This window comes from Carassius auratus, chromosome 26 (genome assembly GCF_003368295.1).
Source record: "Carassius auratus strain Wakin chromosome 26, ASM336829v1, whole genome shotgun sequence".
NCBI lineage: Eukaryota > Metazoa > Chordata > Actinopteri > Cypriniformes > Cyprinidae > Carassius > Carassius auratus.
The window spans coordinates 4,447,905-4,466,604 of NC_039268.1; the positions used below are offsets into that span (position 1 = coordinate 4,447,905).

At 36.4% G+C, this 18,700-nt stretch overlaps 2 protein-coding genes across 3 annotated transcripts; one reads left to right on the plus strand and one right to left on the minus strand.

Moving 5' to 3' along the window:
* Positions 1-231: 231 nt before the first annotated feature.
* On the minus strand, positions 232-16,609 carry gatb (glutamyl-tRNA(Gln) amidotransferase, subunit B). Of its 2 annotated transcripts, none has more exons than XM_026203780.1 (13): positions 16,584-16,609; positions 13,339-13,489; positions 13,098-13,211; positions 10,745-10,943; positions 10,543-10,665; positions 8,015-8,128; positions 7,009-7,093; positions 4,908-4,952; positions 3,097-3,289; positions 1,840-1,973; positions 1,324-1,402; positions 1,057-1,191; positions 232-865 (listed from the first exon to the last, which is right to left on the minus strand). In XM_026203780.1, the coding sequence occupies exons 1-13, from the start codon at positions 16,592-16,594 to the stop codon at positions 740-742; spliced, it is 1,509 nt and encodes a 502-aa protein (XP_026059565.1). In that variant the 5' UTR covers positions 16,595-16,609; the 3' UTR covers positions 232-739. The 2 variants fall into 2 exon arrangements, with proteins under 2 accessions (XP_026059565.1, XP_026059564.1); XM_026203779.1 differs by lacking the exon at positions 16,584-16,609 and adding an exon at positions 14,566-14,867.
* On the plus strand, positions 14,872-15,785 carry dctpp1 (dCTP pyrophosphatase 1). Its single transcript, XM_026203781.1, has one exon. It carries the CDS (start codon positions 15,011-15,013, stop codon positions 15,491-15,493), a length of 483 nt encoding a protein of 160 aa, XP_026059566.1. The 5' UTR covers positions 14,872-15,010; the 3' UTR covers positions 15,494-15,785.
* Positions 16,610-18,700: the final 2,091 nt, after the last annotated feature.

The window sequence follows — 18,700 nt, forward strand, 5'->3', positions numbered from 1 at the left end:
AAAAAAAAGAGGAAAACTAACATTAGGAATTCAATGTACAAGTATGACTCGCTTGTCTTGACAGTAAGTGTGTGTAAAAAAACACAATCCACCAGATGGCGCTAGTTACCCATATAACACAACCAATACGCGTCTGTATTTTGCCAAGCTTTATCAAGTTGTATGATTTGAAAATGTATATTTTATGTTGTCTTAATTCAATATGTTGGTTCTGATTAAAAAGTCTTGGTAGTACACAAACATCACATTTATTTGAACCCTCTGACAGACCCCATATTCAAGCAGACCTGGAATGTGCTGGAAATGGCTAATAGTGATTAAACAACAGAAGTTTCAGGCAACCTTGGCCTGACCTGCTAAAAGTCTAAAAGTGATGAATAATCCCACAAAATCCAAATCTGATGGAAAATCCATAGAGAGCTACAAACAAATTAAAGCAGAGAGATTCTGTGCACACACAAAATGTTCTCACAAGAGTTGACTATTAAGGAATCAATGATCGCTGAGTGATAAATGTCTCAGAGGCCAGAATTAACGGATCCTCAGCTCTTTAGAAATAAAACAACACAGCCTTGATGCACTAAACATTGCTTAATATTAACAGCTTGTGTAGCTCTAAATTTTACAGTGTAGACACCTTTCTGGAACAATTTTACAACTGTGTGAAAATTCAATTTCTCCAAGATAAGTTGCATGTCCAGAACACAGCATTAACCCATAAAAAGGCATGCTGGGTAATTCATGAGACCATTTTCTCTAGAATGGCTCTGACTTGGACCGGGTCAGTTCTTCCTTTGGTTTCTCTCTGAACTTTACCCATCAGTTTGTTCAGTACTTTCGTATTACCCCCTCTGATAATCTGAACCTGCAACAACAAAATTCATTTCCAAAAATGATCAAAGATTGCAAGCAGTTGATTTTATAAACAAACAAATGAACAATAAACAAATATAGTTTAAAAGTTTTCTATTTAGTAATAATATTACATATTTGTGCTGGCTTCAGAACATGTAAAGACAAACTGAGTTTTTAAGGTGAATTGATATTTGGCTTTACCTCCTCAGGGTGACTGTCCACAATCCTCTTACAGATCTGCTGTAGCTCCTCTTTGTCATTTATCATCCACAAATCCTGCTCCTTCACTATCTGGCCCACCGTCTTCTCTGGAGCCTTCCACATCTCCTGGAAAACCTGTGCTCATCACACACAAACACACAAAACAGGCCTGTGGTTTAAGGAGAACCTCACGCAATATAGCTTCTGACAACTGGTCTGGCAAACATATTATTATTAGCCCGAATGAAAGGTTTTTTTTACACTTACTTGCTTGGCAGTTGAAGATGAGATATGACCAGCTTCTACAAGATTGATCAGCTCAGCGAGAGCACATGGAGAGATGGGACTGAGAAACAGAGGGAGAGATTAGAAAGAAACAACAGATTGTACTCAAGAATTAGAAACATTAAGAGCCAGGAGAACTCGGTACTGAATGGGTTAAACATGGCTCCTTTCTGTGTGTTCACACTCACATATTAGTGAACTTAAGAAAGTGATAATCGAGGCAGTTTCTGGTCACTGAGCTGGCCAAGTCCCAGAAAAACACTCCTATACATACATCCCCCGGCATCCAGGGAACACAGCTTCCATTATTTATTACTTACTGACTGGAAACAATGTTGGTGAGAAGGAATAAAACAAACAGACTGGAAATAAGCCTCCAGCACTCACACAAAGACACACTCCCCGTCTCCCTTCTCTCTTGGAATTATTTATTCTAATTTATTTTCCGATGTTTTGGATGTATCGCAGCTATTGAATGACTTCTCAGTGCTGGCTCACCTCTGAGAGACTTTCAGATTCTGACTATTCAGATTTCCCATCAGCTCCTTTATCACCCAGCCAATCACCTTCCTTGGTTCTGCTTTGGCCGTCTGAACGACATTCTCAAAGTAATCCATGAGTCCGTCTTCATTCTGAAACAGAGTAGTTCTAGTAGAATTTAAATCTTTTCAATCAATATTAAATACCTATGATGAAAAAAAAGTGAAAAAGAATCAATCATGAGATTTATCCAAAACTATGGAAGCCTGTTTCTACCTCAGAATATAAAATAAAACAATTGATGAAGACGAGGCAGAAAATAAGGCAATTTTGGGGATAAAGTTTAAGAACTTGTCACACTGTAAAAAAGGAAGTGACAGTTATGAAATAAAATCGCAATTACCAGAAATAATGTCGCCATTGTGAGATATTAAAAGATAATCAGAAGTCACAGTTGGGGTAGAAATTACAAGAAATAAAGTTGCAGCAATAACGTCACAATTAAGTGAAGCAGTTGCTATTATGAGATATAAAGATATGTTCCAATTGTGAATTAAAGTTGCAATTATGAGAAACAGCTGTAATTGTGATATGAAGTCAAAATGAGAAACGGTTGTAATTGTGAGATAAAGGCAATAATGAGCAGTCAGAGGTGCGCTGTTGGGAAAATTACTTTGGAAATGTAATAGATTACCAACTATTTCAGTACCAACATTCAAGTAATGTAACATTACTATTTAATTATATTTTTTTAATTTAAACTTTTTCTAGACTCAATAATTTCCAAACATTTAAAGCAGAGAGGGTTAACCTTACAGTAATACTCAACACTGATTACTGTCTGACTTTCAAAATCCTTCATGACTTGAATTAAGATTACAATTTGCATTGAGCTCGTTCTGATGTTAAATACTAATTTAAAACCGTAAGATGTAGTTATATAGCTATAATGCCGTTTTTGAAATCAATCCTGACAGGAAACACTGGCATCTAATAATGACCTGGAAAATACCTATGTCATTGTCTGGGTCCTAAACTATATTTTAAAGCAGTCAATGAAATAAATGAAATCTGTATTTGTGAAAATATTCACATCCTTTTGAAATCGCTGTAGTTTAGTTTAATCACACATTTTTTCTCAGTAAATGTAACAGATTAGTTAGATTTATTTTGTAATTAAATTACGTAATTCTGCTGGTTTAATGAGTTACTCCCCAACATTGGAAATGTGTGCCATAAAACAGAGATGCAGAGCTTGAATGTGGACTTCCTCACCACCAGAGTGAAGCTGTGCTCTTGAAGCATGCCGTACTTCTCCACTAGCCTTGTCCTTTTCACAGACGGCAGCTCTGGCAGCTGGGCACTCAGCCTGTCAATCAGCACAACCTGGGCAGGGTCAACGCCAGCAGGCAGTGAAGCTTCACTCTCATAAACAAACAGCGGCGGCAGGTTGGGCTCTGGCATGAACCTGAGAGGTAAAGAGAGGGAGTGTATGTACATGCAACACAGCAGAAGGCATCATGTGAGGAAACACAAGAGCGTGGTTCTTATCAGGTGCAGAGATAAGCCAGCATTTGTTGTGTTCACACAGCGTGTGTGTCATCTCATGGCCTAATCTCCAGCCTTCTCTGTCTCTCGGTCACACCCCTCTCATATATCTCTTCGACCTGAACCAGCCACACATGTCCAGCCACTGATGGTCTGAAAGCATCCGCTCCGGTGGCGGCCCGTCAGAAGCACGGGTGACTCAGCCTTCTTCTAAAATAATGTAACCGTTTAAGTGATAAAACGAACTGCTGTTTTAATCAGTTTAATTCAAATGTACATAACCCACATGATCATATATATATTATATATATGTATTATATATTCATGCATCTTACTGAGCACGGCTCAGATGGGATATTCAAATACATTTATTTCTGTCAAAAATGAAGCCAAAAAGGCAAAACAGAGAAATTAAATGGATTTTTTCATGTAGATCCCCTGCAGATTTTTTAAAGTTTGCCCACTTACAAAGAAATGAAGGGTCTGCATTTTTTATGGTATGTTTATTTTAACGGATAGATACAGAATATCAATAAAAAAATCCAGAAAAAAAACACATTATACAAAGGTTAGAAATTGATTTGCATGTCAGTAAATTTTATATATATATATATATATATATATATATATATATATATATATATATATATGTATATGTATGTATATGTATGTATATATATATATATATATATATATATATATATATATATATATATATATATATGTATGTATATATATGTATATATGTATATATATATATATATATATATATATATATGTATATATATATATATATATATATATATATATATATATATATATATATATATATATGTATATATATATATATACATATACATATATACATACATATATACATATATATATATATATATATATATATATATATATATATATATATATATATATATATATATATATACACACACACACACACACACACACGTGCATACCTACATATATATACATACATACATACATATTTACATATATAAAACAGTGTAAATGTACTGTCTCTTGCTGAACAAAGGAATAATTTCTTTAAAAAAAATAAAATCAATCATTAGGAAGTGTTATATTGGTATTGTTTATTGGTCTGTAGATGGCACTGCATGATTTGCTCCATTTCTTTACCACTTTACCCTCTCTTCCTTCCCTCTTCTTTCATTTGGATCTACAGCTGCATTATCACAGCACAGCACAGGCAACGCAATCACATCTCCACTAGTCTTCCTGTCCACCTCCTCTTCTGTTTCGTCCCCCCGAACCCTCTCTGTACCTCCATGTCACCATATTCTCTTTCATCCATCTCCTCTGCTCCCTTGTCTGTCTAGAGACTCCATTTTTCTTCTGCTTTCCTTTAACCTTTTATTTTTTTTTATCATGCGCTGTCCATCTTCCCTCTGCTCCATCACTCTTTCTATAGTCCTCTTCTGTTTTTAACTTTATTTTTGTAGCACTCTACAGGATGGAGCAGATTTCACTCACCTGAAAGGATCATGGAGGGTTATACTCACCTGTAGTCTTGTAAGCCTTCCTTATCCCTCATTGGAATTGTGTTACTGGTGAGAGAGAGAGAGAGAGAAAGAGAGATGGTTATAAATAAGTTATACAAAAAATAGGTTATATAAAAAAAAGGTTGCAAGCAAAATATATGATACAGTAATTGGCTCTTACAGGCATTCAGAATGTACATACACAGGAAAATATATATAGTCAGTTAGTCATTATTGAACCAAACTGATAAAAGGGAAAAATAACATAAAACACAACATAATAATAAATAAATAAATAATAAATACATGTTAATTTGAATAATCAAAAGACAGAACCACAATACAACACACAACCGTTGTTATGCCTTCTTAATAAACTTTATTAATTATTATCTATATTTAATAAAATTCATTTAGCTTATTAAAGGGATAGTTCACCCAAAATTTTTAATTCTTAATAAATGATGACAGAATTTTCATTGTCGGATGAACTATCCCTTTAAACTGGACATTAGCCATCCAGCTGTGAATGCTACTGTACATTAAACTGTATTGTGTGCCTTTTGTTTATTTTCAGATTAATCTTGCAATTCTATACCTAAAGGGGTTTATTTAGCGTTAATGACCAGCTCACTGTACATTATCCTGATAATTGCATGGCTACTAACCAAATGACAAATAAATGATTTCACTTTTTTTTTTTTTATTATGTGAGAAGAAGGAGACCATAAGTCAATTATAGTTTAGCATCCATTGTGCAGATATCTGACCACAGAGTGCTGCGACTAGCTAATTAGAATAGAGTAGAATAAAGGAGGTTGTGTACTAAGCACTAATAGATTGGTGGTTTGTGCTAGCAGCTCAAATTCAAGAGCAGGAGGACACAGCTGTGAGAAGAGACTTTTATTTCATGGGCAGATGCTCACAATAATACTGCTCTGTCATCTGTAGAGAGCACGGGTTAGTGTGTATGCCTGGTGCTGTCAAGTGTACAAGTCAACACATGACACAGCTACGGAGGTCAAATGACCACATTCATCTTCTGTCACAGACGGACAGGAAAAAGACCAGGGGGACAGTATGCTGGCCGTGACTAAATGCAGCATTTCCTGAATCACTCTTCACCAGTGCGGCAGAATATACTGTGCCACAGCACAAGAAATTATATTTTGTGAGTTGTGAGGTTGCATTTAAAAAAAAAAAAAACCCAGTATGACAAGTTTTGCACAGTTTGCTGACAAATGACCATTATCAGTTTGACGCTGTATGAAGAATCCTTTACTAAATGACTCACTGAATCAATCAGATTGGTATATGACATGCACAACTGTTCAAAAATAGATATATTTCATGTTTTTGAAAGAAGTCTCTTTTTAATATATTCTCATATATCCTTAAATATATAAATATATATATATATATATATATATATATATAGTTTATTCCTGTTATGGAGGCAGTCATTACTCAAGTGTTCAGTGCCACATAATGATCCTTCAGAAGTTATCCTAATTTGGTGCTCAAGAAACAATTCTTATGCTGCTTAATATTTTTATGGAAACTGTGGTTTTCTTTCTTTTCCCAACATTCTTTCAGGATCCTTTGTTGAATAGCAGGTTCAAAAGAACAGAATATTATTATTTGAAAATGATTTTTTTTTAACCATTTAAAAATATTTATTGTTAGTTGAAATTATCCTTGTTGGAAAAAAAAATCAATCAAAAAATCTGCTCAATTCATAGTAATAATATGTGAATCTTTAATTAGTAACATCCATTGATTTTTAGTCTTTTATTTAATTAATAACTTTTTTTTTTTTAAATAATCAAAACATTAAATTATGAAAAATCTTTGAAACATGTTTTCAAAATTGTATTTTTGGTATTGTATTGTATTCGTATCTGGGTGGTTTTAACGGTTTAAGGGTAGTAGAAGGGGCTCCTCTTCTGTTAGAAACACTGACTAAACCTAAAGCAGGTTTAAAATGCAATAAGGAACCAATATAGAATGTGAGACTCAAACCATGTAAAACACAGATCCTCTAATTGCACTGCTCTGTTCCCATTGATATCACAGGAGAGCGCAGGGCTTGTAGAAATATGCCTGTTCTGGGCCTCCTTACCCAGATTTGCTGTCAAATCCTCGGGTCTCATTAAGAACCTTCCCAGCGCTCTGTAGAACCTCCATCTGTCTCTGGATCTCGTAGTCTATGGAACATGTACCAAGAGAGAGCCAATCAAACTCTAACCACAACCTTATGCCAACAACAGACCCTAAAGTACTACAGAAATGGTTGCACATAAGCATTTGTCCTCATAACTGCTTAAACGAGCTTAGTGTTGTAGAAAACCTCTGGTAATCCTTTAGTTTTACTACAGCATACGATATAATAACTGTCTTTACAAGACATCAAACCAAAATGTATTGACTATTCATTAAATCGTATAACTTTCTCTTTTAGGGAACAATGTAAAATAGGGTTAAGAGAATCATGTCATACTCCGCAATTAAAACATTTTCCTGTTTTCTCTGTTTACTCTCTCTTTTAATCTTCCCGTCCTTGACAGGCATGTTTATGTGGGTCTTCAACACTCATTATTTTCATAAGCTCGGCTCAGTCAGATTTCCTTTTGAGTGAAGCTCCTGGTTTCAAAAACACAACTTGGTGATAGAAATGATTGTGTTATTGTGTGTGTATGCGTGTTTCATCAGCTTCTGCAGCCTTTATTCAACAGTGCACATCTCGACAGAGACGGAGTGAGGTGAAAATGCTTATTGTTCACGTTGCTTATCTGGAGTTTGCAGTTTGACTCTCAGCTCTGGCATAATTACACAGAGACACTCATTCCCTCCAACTGATGCCAGGCTAAATCTGACAACCACACAAGAAAAGTGACTTCCAGCTATTACTAAAGCGCGTGAGTGTGTGTGTGTGTGTGTGTGTGAATACCAATGCAGCATGATTAAAAGATTTCTGAAACCCACTGGCTAAAAGTGTACTTCATTCCCTCGGCACGTCTTGCTGTACAGAGGTTTTACTGTACGCTTGTACTTAAACTAGAAAAGACCTTCTTCAAACCAGAAGGGAAAATTCTTTCTCAGTATGTTGGACACGTATTCTTACTTACCTATGGCTTTAGCCAGGTGCCTCACACTGTTGATATTCTTGACCTCCGTTCTCACTCCCAAAGGCTCTCCAGGTCGATGCACGGACACATTGGCATCAACTCTAAGCTGCCCCTCTGTGAGAAGAGAGAAAAAGGGATCTGATATGAGAATCACTCCAAACAGTCATTACAATTCAACCATCCACAGCTCTCAAAACCCCTGCTTAACAAACACTGCATATATTTGAATTTGAATGCTTTATTTGCATGAAATACAGTATTCTGGAGTGCCCTGTGCTCCGCCGAATAGTCTGCACCAGATAAACAATTTGCTGTATTTTGCTTCAGGGGCTTTTGATTAAACAAAAGCTATTGAATTTTTCATCACAGGAAGACAATAGGTTGATTGAGCAGTGACACTTTAAGAAGGGTTGAGAAACAGGTCAGTTATTTTCTCATTTGAGTTTGTGTCTCCTACACAAACACTATATTTTATCAATGTTCTTACTTAAAGTGTGTAATTGAATCTATGACTCATTCAAATTATGTTTCAAGCATTCAAACATGCATTCAAAATAAAAATACTAGTGAAGTTGGACGGAGGCTCACTACAGTCCTTTAGTGGTATACGGTCTGCTCATTTGGCCCTTTTTTTTAACATTTGCAATGTATCTTTAAAGCATTTCTGGACAGTTGTTACAATGGCATTCAGCAGGTACAGTATTCTGATTTATGACATGTGTGAGGCCACATCTGTTTATTAGATATATGAACACAAAAAATCATTTCCTCATGATGCACACTTTAATAGAAATTAGGGTTGCACCATAAATCACATGCGATATTTAATGCATATCTTGTCATATCAAAATATGATTGTATTTTTGCGCAGCTTGTCAGTGAACAACAGTGTTTGGAATAACGGCGTTTAAAAGAACGGTGTTAGGTAACGACGTTATTTTTTCAGTAACGGAGTAATCTAACTAATTACTTTTCCCGTCGTTACAACGCCGTTAACATTACTGGACGTTAAATGCGGTGCGTTACTATGCATTGATTTAGCAATCCGAACGCACCCCTGGCTCTCACAGCGAGTGAGCAGGTGGGTTAATGACGAGATAAGCGATTATGATTGGCTAAGGCAGAGTCATTTGTTTCATGGTAGCCATTCAGAGCCAGTGTTTTTACACACGACAGCGGTACAAACACACGACGCAACAGCTACACGAAGATTCGCAGCAGCAGCAGAAATGGTGAGTCATGAGCAATCCGATTAAAAGTTGGCATTTTCAAGGTGGAGATAATATAAGATATAAGTACTACTTCAAATTCATTGTGGTCAAAGGCAGGAACGTGCATGACATGTGTACCTGTACATGCAATGTGTGATCTACAAAGCTAGTGGCCAAAACCACTTTTCATACAAAGATAATGCTTGAAGTGCAGGATAAAACTCTTGCTGTCTGTAATTCGGTTACTAACTCAGTTAATTTTTGGAACAAGTAGTGAGTAACTATAACTAATTACTTTTTTAAAGTAACGTTCCCAACAGTGGTGAACAACGGCTCTGTGTAGTTAATGCTGCTCCATGTGAAAGCGTGCAGGTGATGGAGATTTACTGCTGGTTACAGAACAAGATGGGCATTAAATATTGCATGCGATTTATCGTGCAGCCCTAATAGAAATCTTGGTGACATACAGAAGAATATTGTTTACTTGGCAAGTTAATATTTTGAATATAGTGCTATCAAACGATTAATCGCATCCAAAATAAAACATTTTGTTTAGAGAATATATAATTTTTAATTCCTTACATTTATATAACGGTTTTCTAGGCACTCAAAGCGCTTTACATAGTCAGGGTGTATCTCCTCATCCACCACCAGTGTGCAGCATCCACCTGGATGATGTGACGGCAGCCATAGTGCGCCAGAACGCCCACCACACACCAGCTTACTGGTGGAGAGGAGACAGAGTGATGAAGCCAGTCAGTAGATATGGGGATTGTTAGGAGGCCATGATGGTCAGAGGACAATGGGTGAATTTAGCCAGAATGCGGAGGTCACACCTCTACTCATTTAGAAAGACATCCTGGGATTTTTAATGACCACAGAGAGTCAGGACCTCGGTTTAACGTCTCATCCGAAGGACGGTGCTTGTTGACAGTATAGTGTATAAACAATTATTACAGTAAGAAATGATTTCATGTCATTCTTAGTCTTTATGCAATGACATTTGACAACTTAATTGTTTTAACTTGATTTTACTGTATTTCACTTCATGCATTAAACAGTTTCTATCTCATCTATCTGATTTTCTATTTAAACAATCTATTTTGGATTTATTTGGTCAAAATTGCTGTTTTTAGACTGAGAAAACATCCTTTTAAGCTATTTCCATGCAGCCACTTCAATATTGAGATTAACCTTGTGGATACTGTATAGATTACTAAATTGGTGATTTGTGTCAGATACTCCATCATGGGAATAAATGTGTATAGACATTACAGGTTCTGATCAATGTTAGCTGTAGGGGATGTATTAAATCACCGGCCATGTTAGCCTGGCAGGTGCCCAGAGCCTGCAGGATGAGCTGAAGCTCTCTGACGGCAGCTGCTGCCTCCTCTCCGCAACACATCTCTGGCTCCATCACCAGCTCCATCAGACCGACACCTACAGACAGAGAGACACCGTGTTCATATCAGACACATGAAACACTTCCTGTTCCTGTATAAGAGTGAAGAAGCAGCACCTGCTCTGTTGAGATCTATAAGTGTCTGACTCTGTTCATCATCATGGAGACTCTTTCCACTGTCTTGCTCAAGCTGGATCTGTTTGATTTTCACACTCTTGGTTACAACTTGGTTTCTCCTGTGCCCTTCAAAATAACTATAGACCAGAATGCCATTCACTGCAATGGGGACCCTCTGCTGAGTGATCTGGTAGCCTGCCTAAAAACACAAACACCAAACTGTTACACAGCTAAACAATGATGGCTATCAGGACCCTTTTAATTGCTCATTTATCATGATCTGAATATATCTATTACACGTCTGTGTCTGCACAAGGGTTTTCAAGAAGAGCCAAAATAAAAAAAATAAAAAAAATATTTACAATTTTTGGAGGTTCTTGCATTTTTGGATGTCTGTAGCATCAAAGCCATGCTGTGTTTTGGCTTAGACCTCATCCATACATAATATATGAAATCTTAATGAATGACCTTAAAACATCATAATCTGAGAAATCTTTTGTGTCATCACTCATCAGAATCAAATCTTGTGTTTGGCAAGGTTGGGTGGGGTTCAAAGGCCAGGGTTAAGGTTATGACAGAATGAAACCGCATACAGATACTTGTGATCTGGCTACATTTTCAATCTCCTTCAGCTTCACTGCAAAGCAAAACACAGCACTCGTAACTGTTGCTATGGCAACTCCATGACCAAAAGCCACTAGAAATGTATCATGGTTACTGGCATGCAAACGAGTAAAGAAAAGAAGAAAAAAGCAATTAGCCATTACCATCTGCGTGTTGTACCTGATCAACTAATTCATAATGGCCACAAAAAAAAAAGAAAGACAAACAAATGTAAGCACTGAAAAAAATGACATTCATGCTAATGAATGAACGTCTGAGCTTTCTCAATGCAAACTCAGTCAGAATCTTTGCTTAGGTTTCATTTGGCTTTTCAATCTGTTTGGTGCATGTTGTATTACAATATAAATAATACAGGAAAGGAGGATATGCCTTTACAGATATTTCTTTCCTGCACTGTCCAAATATATACATTAATTTGGAATTGTTTTTGTCTTTCTACAATCATCTTTACACAAGATATATCATGTTCTTTTGTCTTAAATACTGAAGTGCTGATGTAACCAAAATCACTGGAAATGGACTTTAGCTGAAGAATTATTAAGAATTATTGCAAAAACATGATAGAGCACAACAGGTGGGAAAAACTCATTTATTTCAACCCAATAATTATTATTAATTTTTTTTTTCATGATGATAACATAATTTTTTTTTTTTAAATTGAGTAAACTGATCTCTGGGGTTGTTTGGAGAAATCATATGATTCTGTAGAAGCAACACATCAATGTGTACAAAAAATCCTGTTTAGTTGGTATACTGTATATGTATATCACCCACACTGCTCAAATGAGATTGATCCAATAAGAAAAAGCATTGTTACCATGGAAGCAGGAAATGAAAAACATTTAAATCAACAAAATAAAACACTGAAGTCAACATTTTAAAACAACAAATGTATTTATATATACTGAAAAATATAGATTAGCCAATTAAGTCAATGGATTTTTGGTTAAAGGCCTGAAATAAGGTCTGTGGTTTACACAAGTTCAATATATTTTAGGACATGAAATACATCAGTAATACTCCCAAGTGGCTAAAAGGGACTACAGAGGATGTCTGAGACATTGAACGTCATCACATCAAACAGTTAAACTCATTTACTCACTAATCTGCTTGTGTTTATAATTGCACAAACTATCCTATAGTATTATGTAGTCTTTCTAAATGCTCTCAGGATATTTACAAAAGCTGATTTTGGACTGCATGTTTTCAGAACTGCTAAAACATATACATGTTTTATTAAACTACAACATTATATATATATATATATATATATATATATATATATATATATATATATATATATATATATATATATATATATATATATATTATATATATATATGGCCTTACAAACCCAATATCAGAGCTGAAACAGTGCTCGGACCAGAGCTTGAATGTTTTAAGCTTTTAAGAGCAGACATTGTTATTCATCTACATAAGTGGCAGCTATTCTGTTTCCTGCCTGTTCAGCATCACTTCTTCATTAAAGCCAGGGAAAGAAAGAGTGATGTGCTGGATATATGTACATGTCTCTTTGACAAACGATGGATCCATAAAGCAGCTAATCAAAAATAACAACCATATAGAGTTGGAGGCGTAGGAAAGATGTTCTTGTCTATTGCATTTGTGTCATCAGCACTTCTATCCTTTGGAGTATGAAGATAAAACAAAAAAAAAAACGCTGACAAATTCATAAAGCACCTGTATGTGTACAGCTAAGAGAACTCACAGGCATGTCTGCATAAAAGTAGTGCTTCCTGTCGAATAATGACTTCCTGTTGATGGTACAGTTGAGAGCGAGGCCTGTCAGTACAGCAGCCTCCACACATCTTCTGTTCAGTACCTTAGGAAATGTAGCAGCAAGACATTGAACAGAATTTAGAATGGCAATGAAATTACAGAAATAATGCAGATTTATATTGGTGTGTGTATATATATTTGTGTATGTGTGATTTCATTCATTTACATACTGGCAGTGTTCCTGGTAATGAAGCATCAAAATGTGAGACAAGTGAGTTTGGTGGAGCCAAGAATCTAACATGAGATCCAGAGAAGAGCTTTGATGTGGACTGAATCTGAGCATGGACTTCCAGACCCACAACACCAACCATCTGAGGAAGACTAGACAACAAAGCCCAAGAGATGAAGAGTTGGTGGCACTGGAACTGACGGCACTTTACAGTAACTTTTAGGGCTGCACAATAAGTAGAGTTTCTAATCGCGATTACAATTATGGATGCCACAATTTTGTAAGTCCACTTATGTTATTCTATGTTGTTTTTTTTTCTTTCTAGATGTTATCTTAAGGGTTTTTCCATTGTTTTAGTTTTAGTATAACATTATAATCTAATTCAAACACACACACATACATATATATATATATATATATATATATATATATATATATATAATTTAGAGAAGAAACCAGTCCGATGTATATTTAACATTTGAGGCTAATACTATAGAAAAGCACAGTTTTTCAGTTAGTGTTTTCAGCTTTTTATTTTCATATAAATATACGGTATGCTGTTGCATCAAACAATGGTATAAACATCATTCAATGTAAATTGTGATAATCGTAATTCATAATCACAATTTCAAGGGAATAATCAACAATTATGATTTTTGTCATAATCGTGCAGCACTAGTAACTGTCTTTACATACATTTATTTAGCAACAACATTAAATTGGTCAAAAGTGACAGGAAGGTTTTTTTAGGCTTTTTGTAAAAACAAAACTAAAAAGATCTGAAAGCCACTATTAGGATCTGTTCACAGGAGTAAAAAATGTGACAACCAGGCACAGTGGTGAATGTATTTTAATGAGCAGTGATCATTTTAATTGTAATGAATATCATTATTTAAGGATAATTTATGTTATTTAATAAAATACTTACATTATTTTAACATACACATTAACAAACACCATCCGCTTTTCTTTGCAGTATGTATTAATGAAGACATAATATAAAAAAAATATAAAAATTCAGAGCACATGTAAAGCCAAGGTCAGCAATCAAGTATGGTCTCAACTTCTCGAGTTTCAAATCTGCAGTCTGTTAAATACATACACAACATTAATTAATTTAATTAAACCAGAGAAAGACCACTACTCAAATCCCTCATGTTGATAACAAATGCCTGTCTACAACCTATGAACATCCTACACAGCATTTTGGGGGGCATTTGTTTCCTACCTTTTAGTATGGACTTTGGTCTGAAGTTGTGTTTTGGATCCAGACGTCCATATTGTCCTTATCACTAAATTAAAACTATCAATATGATATAAATGTTGTGATTTATTAGCATATTTCCTTAGCTTAAAGAACATTCTGCTGTATCCTGAAGAGGAGGTTGCCATGCTTGTGTTTTAGTGTGGGCAAATGGTACATGTAGTTTTACACAGCGACCAGGAGCTCGCCAGTGTAACGCAGGATAATGACGAAAAAACTTCAACTCCCATAATGCCAGTCGCGCAAAGAGAAAGTTTCCGGCGACTATTTATGACGGCATTCACACACCGCGTATTGATAACTGTGGGGCAATTGGTGGCGGGAGATTCACGCGTGGTCTTGCACGTGAATGGTCATCTTTGAGCACTTCTTTGTTTTTAGGGCTCACCTCTCGCTCGTTTAAATTGCAATGGCGCTGCAGCAAAACGGGATCGGATCCGAACACAACGGTGACACTTCCAGCCATCACACATCTACGAATGGGAACGGAGAAATCCAGCATGACCGGGCCGAGGGATTCACTTTCACCTCCGAACCCACGCTCGAGGACATCCGCCGCTTGCAGACCGAATTCACGGAGGAGAGGAACTGGAACCAGTTCCACACGCCGCGGAACCTGCTGCTGGCGCTGGTCGGAGAGGTCGGGGAGGTGTCGGAGCTCTTCCAGTGGCGCGGGGAGGTGCAGGAGGGGCTCCCGGACTGGACCGAGCCGCAGCGGGAGCATCTGGCCCAGGAGCTCAGCGACGTCTTGATCTATCTGGTTGAACTGGCAGAAAAATGCCACGTTGATCTTCCTCAAGCTGTCCTCCGCAAAATGGCCCTAAACCGACTCAAGTACCCGGCCAGCAAAGTTCACGGGTCTGCCAAGAAATACACTGAGTACAAGGACTGATGTCCTGAGTTTGAGGAAGCTGATGTGGAGTGCCTTAAAAAAAACTGTAAAAATCCATTGTGCTCTTAACGTTACTAGTTTTTATTTCATTTGAACGAAGTTAAATGTTCACACTACCGTTCTTGGTTGATAGAGCTTTTTAGAATTATGTAAAACTTGATTGTACATTTCTGGCTTAGTTTTAAAGTTCTTCTCGTGTTTTCATTTTACCAAACAAAAGGTGCCATGGACCGTATAAGTTGCTTTCTGTGTAGTGTTTTTGCTGCTTCACAGTAAAGTGTTTTTCAGCTCACATGGTCTCTGTGCATCTGTTCACCGCTTCAAACACTGGAATTCACATAAAAAATACTTAGTTTAGTTGGCACTGTTCTAAAATCGTATAAATATAATTACTTTCTAAATATAACAATATGATTACTTGTGGAGAGAGCATTTAAGCCTTCGATCAGCCACATATTTGATCTCAAATCAATGAATGAGTAAAAAGTTTTCAAATAAAAAGTATCTAGAAAATTCTAGGCAAGAGTTTGATCAGCACTGGACTCTACTGTTAGTTATTGGTTTCATAGTGGTTATGGTCCGAACATTGGCGTGTTTAAAAAAAAAAAAGAAAGAAAAGTTTTTGGTTCTAGACATTGTAAAATGGGTGCAATTATTTTAAAAAAAATTATGTACTGTATGCCTGCTCGAAGTTGTTTTTCAAAATACAAAATTTGACAGGAATTCAGTAAATTATTTATACTGCTTCTGTCATAATTCACTAATCATTTACAATTACCCAATTCCATCTGCAAACTCATCACAAAAAAAAAACAGAGAATTAATGACCAACTGGCTAACTGATTATCATGTAATGTTGATTATTCTAATGGTATATAGCTACACCTCTAATAAGCAAAGTTAAGTTATGGAAATGTATCATTAGTAGAGTGTTTTGTCTCCTGAGCTCTGCTGTGTTACATTAGCAACACACCTTAACACTGCTGAAGTGTCTGACAAAAGCGAAGGTGACCAATTTGACAAAATGAATCTTAGAGCATTTACTGTAGTGTATTTGAGTTGCTTAAAGGAATAGTGAAAGTGTACTCACCCTGTGGCCATCCAAGATGTGGATCAGTTTTGTTTCTTCATCTGAAATAAGATGGGAAGATGTAGCATTACATCTCTTGATCACCAGTGGATTCACTGCAGTGCGTGGGTGCTGTCAAAATGAGTCCAAACAGCTGCTAAAAATGTCAACAATTATCAAATAATCACACAACGACAGTCCATTAATTCAAAAACTGTTAAGTGACAAGTTATATTTTTCTAAGAAACAATCCATCATGGTGTTTTATCTTTAATACCATAATATCTATAATCCATAATCTTCCCCAGGTGTAAAAGTACATCTGTTGTCCTCTCACAGCAAAATTCACTGACGTATTTGATTATTCTGTAGTCTCCTCACATGTAGATGCTGCTTGACCTGTTTATATAACATATTTCTTCCCTGAGTCAGATGAAACAACATTTTCCTGGAAAAAGCAATAGACTTCTGTTTTAACCAGATGCAATGCCTTGATGGATTTGTTTCACACAAACACGCAGCTTTTTACTTCACAAGATTAATTGATGCACTGTAGTTGAATTTGAACTAGTGAAGTTTTTATCAGCTGCTTCAAGTTGTAAGTACTGCAGTATCAGGAAGATGTTACAAACAGAGCTTGCATCTCTCAGACATTGTTGATCTCTTGTTGTTTCTTCCATAGTGGGGGGCAAAGTGAGCTGTCAGCATCCTGCACCATGGGGAATGCCTTACTGCTGCTTTCTGCCTCGCTCAGTGATTTCTGATGCCACTCAGACTTTAGTGGCCAGACAGTGATTTTCCCAGCATCTGTTATCCATTTGATGTCATTCAGAACCGAGTGTCTGTGTGGAAGCCCCGCCGTTGTCACTCTTTGATTTCAGCATGCAGAATGTCAAAATCCAACTTATTTTTCTGTCCATCTTGACAGCTGTAAACAGTCTCAGAATTATGAATTGGGAAAAATCTTGCTTTTAAAATGCTGCATTTGACCTAGTTTTAAAGGCATAGTTCTACCTAAATGAAATTTACCCCATGATTTACTTACCCTCAAGCCATCCTAGATACATATGACTTTATTCTTTCAGAGTTATATTAAATACTGTTCAGGCTAATCCATGCTTTATAATGGGAGTGGATGGTAGTCCAAAAAAACTGCACCCTTCCATTACAAAAGAAGTTCACATGGCTCCGGACCTGGGGGTTTAATAAAGGTCTTCTGAAGCAATGCGCTTGTGAAATTTTTTTTTTTTTACATATTTACAACTTCATAAACCTTAATCTCTAACTTCTGCTTACTGTTCATGAGAGAGAGAAATCCATCGGATGATGTAGGACACAGGTAAAGAATAAACTCTGGTGAGACTATGCTAGTCTCGCAAGAAACAAGTTTTGTTTACAGCAAAGGAAACCCAGTGTCCTCTTGGCTTATATTGACATCCTTCAACATTTTTCTGTACTAATCCTAGTTTTGTACTAATAATTTGTGACCAGTGTTTTGTTTCACTCTCTCCTCTGCGTTTCAGCGTTCGTCACCACGTTTGCCAACATGCTACATCATCTGCTTTAAGCCACTCTCGTGAATGTGCATATGACAGTAAGAAGAAGCTAAAGATTGAGATTTATGGATGGCCTTTATTAACCCCACAGAGCTGTGTGGGCTTCTTTTATAATGGATTGGTTCAATATTTTTGGACTTAAAAATTTTGGCCTACCATCCACTCCCATTATGAACCTTGGAAGAGTCGTATGAAAGAAGAAAGTCATATACACCTAGGATGGCTTGAGGGTGAATGAATCATGGGGTGATTTCCATTTTTGGGTGAACTGTCCCTTTAAAAGTTCATAGTCCTTTATCCAAATCTACAATAAGTTTTTTTCTCAAATGGGACTATTTTAGTGCTATCATATAGTCTGATTTTGTCCTGAATGAGGCATCTACAGGGAATGAAAGCAATAACTCCTCTGCCCCATTAAAGTAGACTTCTCATTCCCTCTAATTTCTCCCATTTTCCCAGAATCACACAAATTCAAACAGATGACTGAGCAGCCACAGAATAGACAGTGATTTCAGTGATCATCACACTTTAATTCAGTTCACCACTGGAGATAAGGATTACAGAATCCCTTAGAAATTTTAC

What these genes read in the sequence shown, in the direction of transcription:
- gatb (XM_026203779.1), bottom strand. Translation starts at nt 14,729, where the DNA reads ATGGCAACCTCCTCTTCAGGATACAGCAGAATGTTCTTTAAGCTAAGG. An exon ending in GAAGGCTTACAAGACTACAG is followed by an intron (nt 3,290 to 4,907) that starts GTGAGTATAACC and finishes TTTACCTCTCAG; the next exon opens with GTTCATGCCAGAGCCCAACC. An exon ending in TGGACAGTCACCCTGAGGAG is followed by an intron (nt 866 to 1,056) that starts GTAAAGCCAAAT and finishes TTGTTGTTGCAG; the next exon opens with GTTCAGATTATCAGAGGGGG.
- dctpp1 (XM_026203781.1), top strand. Translation starts at nt 15,011, where the DNA reads ATGGCGCTGCAGCAAAACGGGATCGGATCCGAACACAACGGTGACACT.